Source organism: Fistularia commersonii, chromosome 5 (assembly GCF_037954325.1).
Source record: "Fistularia commersonii isolate RoL2024-O1a breed Wild chromosome 5, RoL_Fcom_v1.0, whole genome shotgun sequence".
Classification (NCBI taxonomy): domain Eukaryota; kingdom Metazoa; phylum Chordata; class Actinopteri; order Syngnathiformes; family Fistulariidae; genus Fistularia; species Fistularia commersonii.
This window is the reverse complement of record NC_141288.1, coordinates 8,060,115-8,073,750: the sequence shown is the minus strand read 5'-3', so window position 1 is coordinate 8,073,750 and position 13,636 is coordinate 8,060,115. Positions and strand designations below refer to the sequence as shown.

The 13,636-nt window shown below is 44.4% G+C and overlaps 1 protein-coding gene across 3 annotated transcripts in view; it reads right to left on the bottom strand.

Moving 5' to 3' along the window:
* scube1 (signal peptide, CUB domain, EGF-like 1) overlaps positions 1-13,636 on the bottom strand; it is a 147,316-nt gene that overhangs the window by 47,893 nt on the left and 85,787 nt on the right. For all 3 annotated transcript variants that reach the window (XM_086146680.1, XM_086146681.1, XM_086146682.1), the window contains one exon: positions 8,290-8,412. In XM_086146680.1, coding sequence (XP_086002806.1) covers positions 8,290-8,412 — 123 coding nt within the window. The remainder of the gene's footprint in view (positions 1-8,289; positions 8,413-13,636) is intronic.

The window sequence follows — 13,636 nt, the reverse complement described above, 5'->3', positions numbered from 1 at the left end:
ACCTGTCCTTACAGGTCCAGAATATTATGTATCCAAACAGTTAAGCTCGAGTTAAACAGGCAACACTTCTTCTATGTCAGGTCTGCCTCAAATATGTGACATACCTCTGCATCACTTGATTTTGGTCATTTGATCATGTTCATTCTTTTTGTTTTTTTCTTGTGGCTTTGTCCTACGTTAGGTGGTGGATACTGGGTTTTGGTGATCACATGGGGGCCTCGTCTCCACCACGGGACCTTCTTCCTCTGTGTCATTTAGGCCTTCAGCAACATTGGATCCATCAACTCCACAGTTTTTGACCTGGCTTTGGCCCCCCATGTCTTACTGGAGTGATGCAAGGTTGCTATTGGCCTTTTTGAATGCACCTTGATTTCCCCTAAATTTTGATTTCCTCAAAACAAGTCACTGCTGACTCATAACTAGAAATAATACTTTAGTTACTTAATCCATTCCTGGAATCATCATCTTATGTTGGAGGACTTGGCATGTCCCTATGATCCTGGTAGTTGTGCTGTCTGGGTCATTAACCCTAAGAACTAAATCCATCCATCCATCCATCCATCCATCCATCCATCCATCCATCCATCCATCCATCCATCCATCCATCCATCCATCCATCCATCTTCTACCAATTATCTGAAATTGGGACATGGGGGCAGTAGCTGAAGCAGGAGGCCCAGACTTCCCTCTCCCTAGCCTCTCATTCAGGGGGATCCCGAGGCAGTTCCCAGGCCAGCCTAGACATAATCCCTCCAGTGTGTCCTGGGTCTTCCCCAGGGCCTCCTCCTGGTTGGACATGCCCAGAACACCTCACCAGGGAAGTATCCAGGAGGCATCCTAACCAGATGCCTGAGCCACCTTATCCGACTCCTCTCCATGTGGAAGAGCAAGAACTCTACTTTGGCCGAAGTCCTCATTTTATTTAATTTGGCTATGAACCCCCACAGCGAGAGCTGGAGATCACGATGAAGCCTACAGAACCACATCATTTGGACTAAATATGATTTAAAAAAAATATGATGATGGACAACAACAGAGGACACTAGGACATATTGTCTAGAACAGGGGGAAGGGTGCCCTCTGTAGGAACAGGAGGGTAGTACACTAACTGACTAAACAAACATGGCCAAGCACCAGCAGGGAAAGCCATTAGGCTGAAGTGCTGTGTATGTTCAGGTGGCAGACAAAGGCTGAGGCCTACACATATCACCCATTGTCATGATAAACTTGCTTTACAGACATAAAAGAGGGCAGAGCCTTGGACTCTGATCCAGCAGATTTCTTTTGATCTGGAAACAAATTTCAAACAAACTGGAGTTGTTCAGGGTGAAAGACATTGAGTGGACGTGGGGATACTCATAAACACTGAGCACAAGTGTGTTGTAGTTGTTCTGATTCAACAAAAGGTTTGCTTCCTTGCAATTACTTTGGGATGGATGGAGTATATGATTGCCTGTTTGCATTTATGAACCAAACACTCCATTAGAGTATCAAGTCATTTTGGAGTCACTGGAAGTTGTGCGGATGACTCCATACTCCCCAATGCTGGGTTTTTGAAATGTTTTTATTAGCCTTCTGCACAAGGCACATACAGCATTGGCCATAACAAAACACCAAGTTAGAGTGTAAGGATGTTATAAGTGTGCCACAACAAAGCCAAAGATCAATGATTGACTAAACTGTCATGTCATCAGATCTGCGGCTATCTATATTGGACACTCAGGTGAAGAGGGCAGGAGAGCTGTCCAATAATGACTACCTGCTGGTGTGTCGAATCAGGTGGCAGGGAGCCAGTTAGATAGTCCTAGTAAAACCAAATGCGAGTTAGGGTAAACTGGGAATGTTTTGTTGAGGACTTTGTAAAGTCTTCAACTTCTACTATACTTCTAAAAGAATTGAAGAAGCCTCTCTGATGAAAGATTAAACACCTCAGAGGAAAGAAACCACATCCAGTTGACATGATGAGACTTGAAGACAACAATGGCCCAGTTGGGCTGTGGCCTCTTTGGTCAGAGAAGCAAAACATAGTTATGGGAGGAGTTTCAACTCACCATGGAGAGGGACTTTTGGTTGGTCTTAACAGGACACTGGTAAATGATTTGACAACTCAGAGTTTACTCAAGTTGTCTACAGCATGGGAGAGGATTTGCTGACATTTACCAGGAACATGGTGGAAAGAACACTAAGAGGAAATCCTAAACTCAACTGATATTGCCCTCTGTGAAGAAGGCATCCCAAAAGACTCTTTATTCGATGATATCTATACCACTTGCTAAGATTACAGAGATGATCAAGAAGAAGCAAGAAACATTGTGGGACTGACTTGGCTGACAATCCTCTTCAGTGTTGCATGGAGGTCAGGGACAAATACCCAAAGAGTGGCAGACAGGGTGTGTTTCTACAAAATGGGGTCTGTGTTGACCTCATGACATAATTCAGATGATTTACATTTCTTGCAAATCCAAGATATTTGTGTTCAGTGTATCACAATATATAGTTTTGGAATCTGACTGATCTTTTCGCTTATATGCACAATACTAAATGAGTGTTAGTAAACAAAATGCTGATGTAGAACAGTCTTGATCAAGACCTTTGTCCGAACTTATTTCAAGTATATTCCAGACACGAATTGTAATATATGATGTAAATTGTTAATACTGGTGCAGTTTATAAGCAATGGTATTTTTTCTTAGAATAGTTTCTGTGATGATAATTCACTTTCGGTGGTTTGCTGTTGGAGGACAGAAACATTTGACTGAAAACACAAGAAAGACAAGAGGTAAGACACATTCTCACTTCGTAGATGCAGATAATTGCAGAGTTTACTGTTTTTTTCAGCAAAATGATTATTACCTGCAGTCAAACAAACCAAAGCACTTCCAGTTGGTCCTGTTCCTTTTCCCATTTAACAGAATCATATCTGCGAGTGGCTTCACAACGTACAATACCTCAAGATGACTCCTCTTTAGTGGTGGAGAAATCACAACACAGAAACATGAGAAAGGATAAGACGACTAAAGAAAATTTTTACAGATCAGAGGTAGGACCCACATGCAGACAGAGGACCCTGCACCAAAATGGACAGGGCTCAAAACAACAAGTTTACTTGGACCAGGTGAGCAGGTACACGCAGACCGGGTAGGGAGATGAAGGGCAGATACAGGCAGATCAGGAGGGGGACACAGGGCAGGAGGAAGCAGACCAGGGAGGCGGGATACAGGGATGAACAGGCAGACTAGGGAGGGGGGATGCATGGCAAGAACAGGCAGGGGGGATGGCAGTCAGGAGCAGGCAACTAGGCAGAAGGTGCAAGCATACATCAACAAGTGAGAGGCCCAGTTGGAAACAGGTGGTAGGCAGGAGGCAATAGCATACACCAACTAGGGAAGCTTGGTTGGGTCAGGTGCAGCCAGGCGAAAGGCACCGACAAGGGAAGAAACATGGTCGAGAACAGTCAAGTGGAATGCTGGGCAGTAGCAGTGAGCCTGGTTGGGGTGGGAGGCTAGGCAGGATGCAAGGTTTTACACTGCCAAGTGTAGTGGTGACCCAGAGAGGCGCATGGATTTACAGAGCAAATGACAACCAGTGGGGCTCAAAGCTCTGGCAACTGGGGCCAGCCATGTGCTCCCATCGCATGGCAGTCCATGGCAGGTGTGCATCCACAGAGCACACACCCTGATCCGATTCAGCCTGGGTGATGCCACTATTCCATCCGTATTCAAGAAACCAGTGAAGAGCCTCTGAAAAGCTCTTCACCAGCAATCAGAAGGACACCGCTGCACAATGACTAGCCAGCGCTGATCTCAACCAGTGACTTTCTGCTGTTTACAAGTCTGGACTGCCTGGGAAATTCAAGGCCTCGATCTATCAGCACAGTGTCCACTGCTGATGAATGAAATCCCAGTTACGACCGTGGAGGGCTTTGAGAGAAAGATTAACCAGTGTCTGCACAAGTGGCTGGGCCCGCTGCGGTCTGAGCAGTATCGCAATGTTTGGACACAGGACCAAGCTCCAGCTATCTTTCAGCAGTGTCACTGAGGAGGTCAAGGCTGCCCAGGCCAGAGAATTCCTACTCTACAGAGACTTCGCTGATGGGAAAGTATCCTCAGCAGGTGTGGAGGTTAGCATGGGTAGAAAGTGGTGAGCCAGGACGCTGTCGTAAGAGCCGAGGCAAGGCTGCGGCACATTAACGTAGTGGGTACCGTGACCACAAGTCAGGCAGGACTGGGCAGCAACCCTAAGCCTTGCTACAGCAGGGCCAAAGGGAAGGAGAGCCGCAGGCTAATTCAAGATGAGGTTCGTACAATTGTGTATGATGTCCTCCCAAGCCCCGTTAACCTGTTCACCTGGGGCCTGAAAGATGCACCCCAGTGCCAGCTCTGTCAGAGGAAGGGATCATTAGAACACATCCTCAGCTGTTGCTCAAAGGCCTTGGGAGATGGGAGGAACCACTGGCGCCACGACCAGGTCCTGCGGCCAATAGCAGACACCATCTACACTGGCATCAACAACAAACAACAGCAAGGGACAACAACCAATCAAGAGAGTGATTGCCTTTATCCGAGCAGGGGAGAAACCTCAACCCTCCAAGAAGACACAAGGGGGCCTGCTTTCAACAGCAAGGGACTGGCAACTGTTGGTTGATCTGAGGAGGCAGCTGCGTTTCCTGGACAAAGTCACAGCCACGACACTCCATCCAGACATAGTGTTGATGTCACCTTCCTGTAGGCAGGTGGTGCTCCTCGAGATAACAGTTCCCTGGTTGGACAGAATGGAGGAAGCCCAGGAGCGTAAAAGAGCAAGATACGCAGAGCTTGTGGCTGAGTGCTAGAGGAACAGTTGGAATGCCCGCTGCGAGCCTATTGAGGTGAGCTGCAGGGGCTTCCCAGGCAGATTCCAATATCATGCCCTTGGACTCCTAAGAATTTGTGGACTGCAGAGGCGAAGAGCCACCAAGAACATCTTGGAAGCAGCTGAGAAGGCTTCACGGTGGCTCTGGTTGAAAAGGGGGGAGGCGTGGCTTGGTACACTACCTGGACACAAGTCGGGGGACTGATCAACCCCGGCTGGGTTGCCCGAGTGAGGGTGTATGACGAAGACCAAAAACACCCGCTGATCTTGGGAGAGTCACTGAGGATGTGTCCAGGTTGCACCACCAGGTGTATTATAGGTCTAAAGTTGACTTTAGTGTTTAAAGTGAGGATTACAGACTGAACTCTCATTTTAAATTTCTTATGGCTAATCATGTTTATTGCTGAGTTTAGACCCTCCAACCACTATTGGAGTCAAGAGTTCAAAATGTGAAATGTAAAAATGTTGAAGATCTCAGTAAGTAAGCAAACAAACAGCAACTTTTCATGAATCTAGTTTTTCAAAAATAAAAATACAAGGCCGTCTATGAATCACTATGTTAAGGTCAGACAAGCAGGGCTGTTAAGAATTTAAAAAATTTAATATAACATACAACATATAACATACAAGCTTTAGACTGCCCTGAATCATTTCTTTCTTTCTCTCTCTCTCTTTTTCTGCTGCTACAGCTTCCCTGGTGTTCTTCTTCTCCTTTCAGCTTTTACCTTCAGCATTCGCCACAGCGAATCAAACTTCTCCATCTAACCCAATTCTCTGTATCCCCCTCTCTCACACTAACTACCTTCATATCCTCTCTCATCACGTCCATAAATCTACTCCTTGGTCTTCCTCGAGACCTCCTTCCTAGCAGCTTCAATTCCAGCATCCAGGAGAATATATTCTATATATATACCAATATATTCACAATCCTTCCTTATTACATGATCCTTCCTTGCACTTGATCCTTCCTTTGTACATGATTGAATCATCTCAGTCTTGCTTCTCTGACCTTCTCTCCAAGACCTCTAACATGTGCTGCTCCTCTGATAGATTCATTCCTGAACCTATCCATCCTGGTCACTCCCAAACAGAACCTTAGCATTTTCATCTCTATCTGGGACCTCTAGCTCTGCCTCCTGTCTTTTGGTCATTGTAACTGATTCTTGGCCATAAAGCATCGCTGGTCTCACCCCATTCTCCACCCATTCCAACCTGCTTGAGCCCATCTCTTCACCTCTTTTCCGCACTCTCCGTTGCTCTGGACTGTTGACCCCAAATACCTGAAAATCCTCCAGCTTCTTGATCTCCACTTCCTTTAGCCTCACCATTCTACCCGAGTTCCTGTCATTCACACACATATATTCTGTCTTGCTGCGACTAACTTTCAATCCTCTCCTTTCCAGCACATACCTCTACCTCTCTAGATTTTCCTCTACCTGTTTTCTGCTCTCACTACAGATCACAATGTCATCTGCAAACATCATGGTCCATGGAGATTCCTGTCTAACCTCATCTGTCAGCCTGTCCATCACCATTGCTAACAAGAAGGGGCTCAGAGCTGATCCCTGATGGAGTCCCACCTCCACCTTGAACTTCTCTGTTACCTCTACAGCACACTGCACCACTGTCTCAGAGCTAGCATAATACATGTCCTGCACCAGCCTAACATACTTCCCTACCACTCAAGAATTCCTCATACAATACTAGAGCTCCTCTCTTGGCACCCTGTCATATGCTTTTTCTAGGTCTACAAAAACACACTGCAGCTCCCTCTCGCCTTCTCTGTACTTCTCCATTAGCATCATCAAAGCAAACGCTGCATCTATAGTATTCTTTCTAGGCATGAAGCCATATTGCTGTTCACAAATGCTGACTTCTGGTCTCAGTCTAGTTTCCACTACTCTTTCCCATAACTTCATTGTACAGCTAATCAACTTTATCCCTCTATAGTTGCCGAAATTCTTTACATTCTCCTTGTTCTTAAAAAACAGACAACATCACACTTCGTTTCCATTTCAGACATCTTCTCACTCTCTAAGATCCTTTTGAATACTCGATACAGGAAACTCTACCGCTGTCTCTCCTAAACACTTCCACACCTCCACAGGTATATCATCATGACCAACTGCCTTTCCACTCTTCATCCTCTTCAATGCCTTCCTCACTTCACTTTTACTAATTTGTGCAACTTTTTGGTCTACAATACTCATGTCTTCTACCCTTGCCTCTTTCATTTTCCACATTCATCAGCTCTTCAATGTACTCTTTCCATCTTGCCGTCACTCTGGTAGCATATGTCAATACATTTCCCTCTCTATCCTTCATCACCCGAACCTGTTGTACATCGTTTCCATCATTATCTCTCTGTTTCGCCAACCTGTAAGGTTTGTTCTCTCCCTCCTTAGTGTTCAGCCGAGTATACAGGTCATCGTATACCCTTTGTTTTGCCTTTGATGCTTCTATCTTTGCCTTACGTTGTATCTCCCTGTTCTCCCCTCTAAGTATCCCACTTCTTCTTTGCTAACTGCTTTCTCTGTATATATTCATACATTTCCTCATTGCACCACCAAGTCTCCTTATCTACTTTTCTTCGAAATGACACATGAAGTACTCTTCTACCTATCTCCCAGATAAAACTAACTGTTGTCCAATCATCTGGAAGCTCACCCTGACCACCCAGACCCTTTCTCAACTCCTCCCTGAAAACCATACAACCCTCCTCCCTTTTCAGCTTCCACCACTTTGTCCTCTGCTCTGCCTTTGTCCTCTTCATCTTCCTTGTCACCAGAGTCATCCTACAAACCACCATTCTATGCTGTCTGACTACACTCTCACCTACAACTACTTTGCAGTCACTGATCTCCTTCAGGTTACTTAGTCTATACAAGATGTAGTCTGCCTGCGTGCTCCTACCTCCGATCTTATAAGTTACCCTGTGTTCCTGTTTTTTCTGGAAAGTCATTCCAGAACTTCTCCTTCTCTTCAAACTCACATCCTACCTGCTGAGCATAGCCACTAACAGTATCGATCATCACACCCTCGATTTCCAGTTTCAAACTCATAAGTCTATCTGACATTCTTTTTACCTCCAGAACGTTCCTAACAAACTCCTCCTTCAAGGTAACTCCTATTCCATTTCTCTTCTTGTCAGTACCATGATAGTACAACTTAAAGCCTGCTCCAAAGCTTCTAGCTCATGTTGACCAGCTCTTTACCTATTCCTGTAATAGTCCCAATATTCAAAGTCCCTACTCTCAGTCCCAGACTCTTGCCTATCCTCTTCTCTCTCTGCTTCAGAACACGCTGGTGTTATTCTGGACCAAAAATATTTGACAATTTTTGGTCTCCTCTGAGCATCTACAAACTTTTAGGGCCCACCACACAGTGTAGTAGGAAGCCACATGAAGAATCTGAGAATGACAGTTGATAGTTACTGACCTTGACATGTACGTTCATCAGTAAGGAGTTTATGGCCTCTCTGGCAGCTGCATTCAAAGGAACCAACTGTGTTCCGGCAAAAATGATCACAGCCACCATTATGCTCCTGGCACTCATCAATATCTAGATGAAGGACATAAAGAAAAAACTCAAAGTGATTTGAAAAAAAAGTCACCTACAAAAATATTAAACATGAAATATCATTTTGTTTCATAATCAACAGGAAGTTTTTCTGTAAACAAAATTCAGGGCACCATATACAAACACATTAAAACATTAAATACATTACAGTATCATACAAAAGTTTTGTAAACCCTAGGTTGGTGCAGATATAAATTCCACAAAACCTTTCTGACACCACTGGTGTTTGGTTAGTTGATAAACCTAAAGCCCTTTAGCTAAACAGATGTCATTCTTTGTTTTTTGGAAAGTGATAGCTTATTAAATTGGTGTTACTTTTAATGAAATATTTCACATGAATAATCAATCTCATATCACGGTATAATCTCTGGCATTCTGTAGCTGCATAGTAGACTATCTTGCAGTGTACATATTCTTGTTTCTTGTTCTTCTCCTTTCGGCTTTACCTTCAAGGGTCGCCACAATGAATCAACCATATTCAAGTTAGATAACATAGAGCAAAGGAAGGTCAAAATATTCCTTCAAATGTCCCTTGGTACAATGTGATAGGAGTCTTTTATACATCTGGTGACTTTGCTGTTTGTAACCACTGTAAATTCAGTCCTGAACCTCTTACTCTGCGTCCTGAGACAGTCCTGAGAAAATCTTCATCTAATATTTTAATATTTTGATCAGACAGGGCTCCAATACAAACTGGCTAGCTACATGCTTCCATAGGAAAATACATAGTATGTCCAACTGTGCCCTGTCACTAGACTGATATTGTTGGTTGATATTTTTGACTCAACTGATACTGATTTCCTTGTGGGTGGCAGGGAGGAAATTAGGCTGTGGCAATTTTAACAAAAAACGGAATAAGTTGTCACATCTACAAACTATGATACCAATTGCGACAAATTGATAACTTCTTTTACTTTAAACTTGCCTTATGTGTCCTTGTGAAGTTTTTAGTACAGATTTGTATTTGTCTTGAAACACAATGGAGTCCTGTGACAAATTACAAGACGGGTGAAGAAGGAGGGGGCTTGGCAGGTAAACATAGAAAAAAAAATGCAAGAGGACATGGGAAGCAAAGGAGAGGACCCAGGCAGGAAAACAATCAAAGAACCCAGGCAGGAGAGCATGGAGTCAATCAGAAAACCCCAGCAAAAGACCATGAGAACATAGAGACCAGAAAGACCACAAGAGAACATGGGGTGTAATTTGCTTCATTAATTCAAGAAGCACCAGAGATAACCCTTTCCAATTTGATCAGTTATATTTACATTACATACATACATATATATATATATATATATATATATATATATATATATATATACGGCGCACTGTCTACCTTCGGCCCAGTGGTGGGCTGTCAGGGCCTGCAAGGCCTTCTCTGCCGGCCTAAAAAATATCTGAATCACAGATGTTAATAATATTTTGTCCATGAATACTTATTAAATAATTCCAAATACCGTATTTTCCGGACTATAAGTCGTGTTTTTTTTCATAGTTTGGCGGAGGGGTGCAACTTATACTCTGGAGCGACTTATGTTTGAAATAATTGAGCTCTCTTGCTCTGATGTTTGTGTGTCTGTGTCTGCATGTGTGTCTTTAATATAAAAGTGAACGTCACACACACGCCAACCAATCAAAATTCAGCGGGGACGGGTCATGGCAGAAGTGCGTTGTGAGAAAAGACGCTACCAACGACTTCTGTACCTATGAAAATGGATCATTTCAACATTCGCGCTAACTTATAAAAACAACTGAGAAGGGCTGAACAAAAATGGCACCGAAATGAAAATAAGTTTCTGCAGGTTACAAGCTGGAAGTAGTGAAATATGCAGCCGAAAATGGTGATCGAGCAGCAGAGAGAAAGTTTGAAGTTAGTGAGAAACTTGTAAGGGACTGGCGAAAAGCGGAGGTTACTCTTACTGAAATGAAGAAAACTAAAAAAGCTAATCGCGGGCTAAAAGCTAGCTGGCCACAGCTAGAGGAACGAGTTCACACATGGGTGCTTGAACAACGAGCTGCCAGGAGAGGCTTGTCAACAGGACAGTTGCGTCTTTCCAGGTAGTTGCCAAGGAGATAAATATAAATTACTTTGCGGTAGGACCTTCCTGGTGTTGCAGCTTCATGCAACGCAATCGCCTCTCTGTCAGAGCAAGGATGCCATTCTGTCGGGATCCAAAAAGGCTGGAATAATAGGAACTGCAAGTGACGATGACTCTGACGTAAGCAATGTACCGGTAGATGAGGAAGCGGCACACTGTCTACCTTCGGAGTTGGCGGAGTTGTTCAGAAGTGACACCGAGAAGAAGATTTTGTTGGATTTAGTGATTAAGAGTGACACCGATTGTTTGGTTGTAGCATGTGCGATATGCTATCATTATTTAAATGACTCTTAGCGTAATATGTTACGTTAACATAGCCTACCAGGCACGTTCTCAATTCGTTGTTTATGCGTCATATAGGCTATACTTGTTCAGCGTGTTGTTCTCTTTTCTATTTTCATTTTAAATTGCCTTTCAAGATGAAATGTATATTCTTGGTGTTGGATTTTCTTAAGTAAATTTCCCCCCAAAAAATGCGACTTATACTCCAGTGCGACTTATACATGTTTTTTTTCGTTCTTTATTATGCATTTTTGGCTGGTGCGACTTGTACTCCGGAGCGACATATAGTCCAGAAAATACGGTACTCTGTTCACTTCCTTTCATAGCTTTTCCCCTGGCTGTGCCGCTTCCAGACATGTATTTTCATATCAAAGCATTTAACCAATCACATTTTAGCCATCATCTGTTGCCAGGCAGGGTCAAAGTCAAAGAACTCTGCATTGGGGGGGGGGGGGGGGGGGCTGCACAATCGGTTCTGCAAGCCCTTTACGCAAAAAATAAGTGTTGATGACTTTGCTTCAACCAATCAGATTTTGAGTTGGTGACATTAAAGCCTTCATGCAGGCTTCAGCAACGTCAGCGTATGCACACCCTCTGATTGCATAGTCAGGAGGTTGCAGCATCTAGGTGCGACCCAACGTCTGCAGGTGGGTGCTACACTGGGGATGGGAAGGAAGCACATGGTCTAAACTAGGAGCCCCCTTTGGAGGACTCCCTTAGGAGCTTTGCCATTATACTGGCTACAAAGCCCCTACATCCTACACACTTTGATGTTCCAGTCCATGTCATCTGCATTAGGTACCAAGTTGGCCAACCGCAGCTTCTTATGTTCACAGGCTTCCTTGATGGCATCCTCCAAAGGCACCGTCAGCTCAATGATGTAACCAAGTTGGTGGGATGTAGACCAAAGGATGAGGTCTGGCTGCAGTGTGGTTGTTACTATCTTCAGGAGGATTATGAGCTGCTGGTCCAAGTCAACTTATATATGTCAGTCCCTGGCATCTTTCAGGGACCCAGATCTGAGGTTAAGGGGCTAGTCCTCTGCTTGTCCCCCTCACAGAGAAATGCTCAATGTGTTAGCACAGATCCTGGTTGGTGAGTGCTTGGGCGTTGATGGATGCCCTTTCTGCTCTAGTTTTGACATGCCTTGAGTGAGGGTGCTCCTGTGGCTAGCGAATACGTGCTTGAGTGTTGCTGGGACTACACAGGAAGCAAGATGGGTCCTTTCCAAGGCACCAATGCAGATTTGTGGGAGAGGGCAGAACGTCATACATGGCTTGGTTGATGAAACTAAGCTTGTTGGTTTCCAGACTCCAGAGTGAGCTCCATTGGAGTTTCCTCTTTTCAATGCCCTCCCACTTCATCTAATAGCCCTTTTTAGCCCTATGGCCATGGAATATCTGGCTGCTTCCTCCTTTCGATGCAACTCCTCCACCAGAGGAGCAGTGTTACCATTACAAGGTCAAACCATCCTCTGCCTTGTTGGACGTAGCTATGTTCCAATGGAGGATCATGGAGGCTGTGTCACAGCTGTGGCTTGGGCACACCCTCCATGTTGCTAAGGTAGGAGCGTCTCACGACAGGATCCAAGGAGTCCTTGAGTGACGTGTCCAGACTCACCTTGGTGCACTTGAACACCATGACAGTACTCGTCACTACAGAGTCCAACACTGCGGAGGCATTTTGGGAGTCCGAGCCTCTTCTTCACATGAGTGCTCACTAGCCTCTCCCGTCAATTGGCATGGGCCAGGGAGACCTCATACATTGTCAGCAGCCACCACAGTCTGGGTATCAGCCCAACCTGGAGGCACCCAAGCTTCTGTTGTCCTGTAAGTGTGGTGTTGTTAATCTGCCTGAGGCCATGCCTGTGTCCTGCCGGAGGTGTTACAGTTGCTGGATGTTATTGAGATCCAAGTTGTGCCATTGGCTCTTGATGGGCTTCTCTTGATGAGCTTCTCCTGAATTGTTGGGATTGGTTCACCACTGATGAACCAATCGCATGTAAGATTGTCCTGCTATGATGGATATGCTGTGAGAGTTGCTTGGTTTGAACTCTTGCCCACTGGCTGTTCTCCAGAATTTTTTTGTATCAAGCATCTAGTGCATGGTTTTGTTGTTAATCTCTCAGCACCGTAGCTGTACATGTTGGCTCCCATGTTCTCCAGTTCTCTTTCAACAAGACCCCTCTGTTGTTTAAGTATCAGAACCAGGTCTGAGTTGATGGTTTCCGATCGCTCTTCTCACTGGATCTAGGCACCAGGATCATCAGGTCATCTGGTTTTTCCCTGACTGTCAGCTGCCCTTTTGCAATGGTCACTGGATCACTCCAGAGTTCAGATTCAATGAAATCAAGTGTCCTTTTCTGTAATTATACCTTGCATTTTAGACATTTATGCAGATGCTTGTTTTGCTGTTTATTCCTCTCCCCAAATTTTCAGAGGTACAAATTAACTGTGGTGATATGCCAGAGATTTGGTTATCACATAAGGGTGACATTCTCTTTTATGATGTTATAAAGATGGCTCAACTGGCTTTCGGCTTTCTAGTCAGGATTTCTTCCCTATATATTACATCTCCATAACAACTGAAAGCGCTTTCATTTACCTGCTTTATGCGTAAGAGATTTTGAGGTTTGTGATTTAAACTGTCATACAGTACAGTTAGTACAGTACTATTCCGTTTATGGGCTTTCATCACAAGAATGAAACCCAGGTGCCCCATCTGACAGCTCTGTGGTCATCATACTCAACTGTTATTTGCATTGCTCTATAGTTGTAGAACTCACAATATCATATTCAGTCACTTTGACTTTGCATCTGACAAAT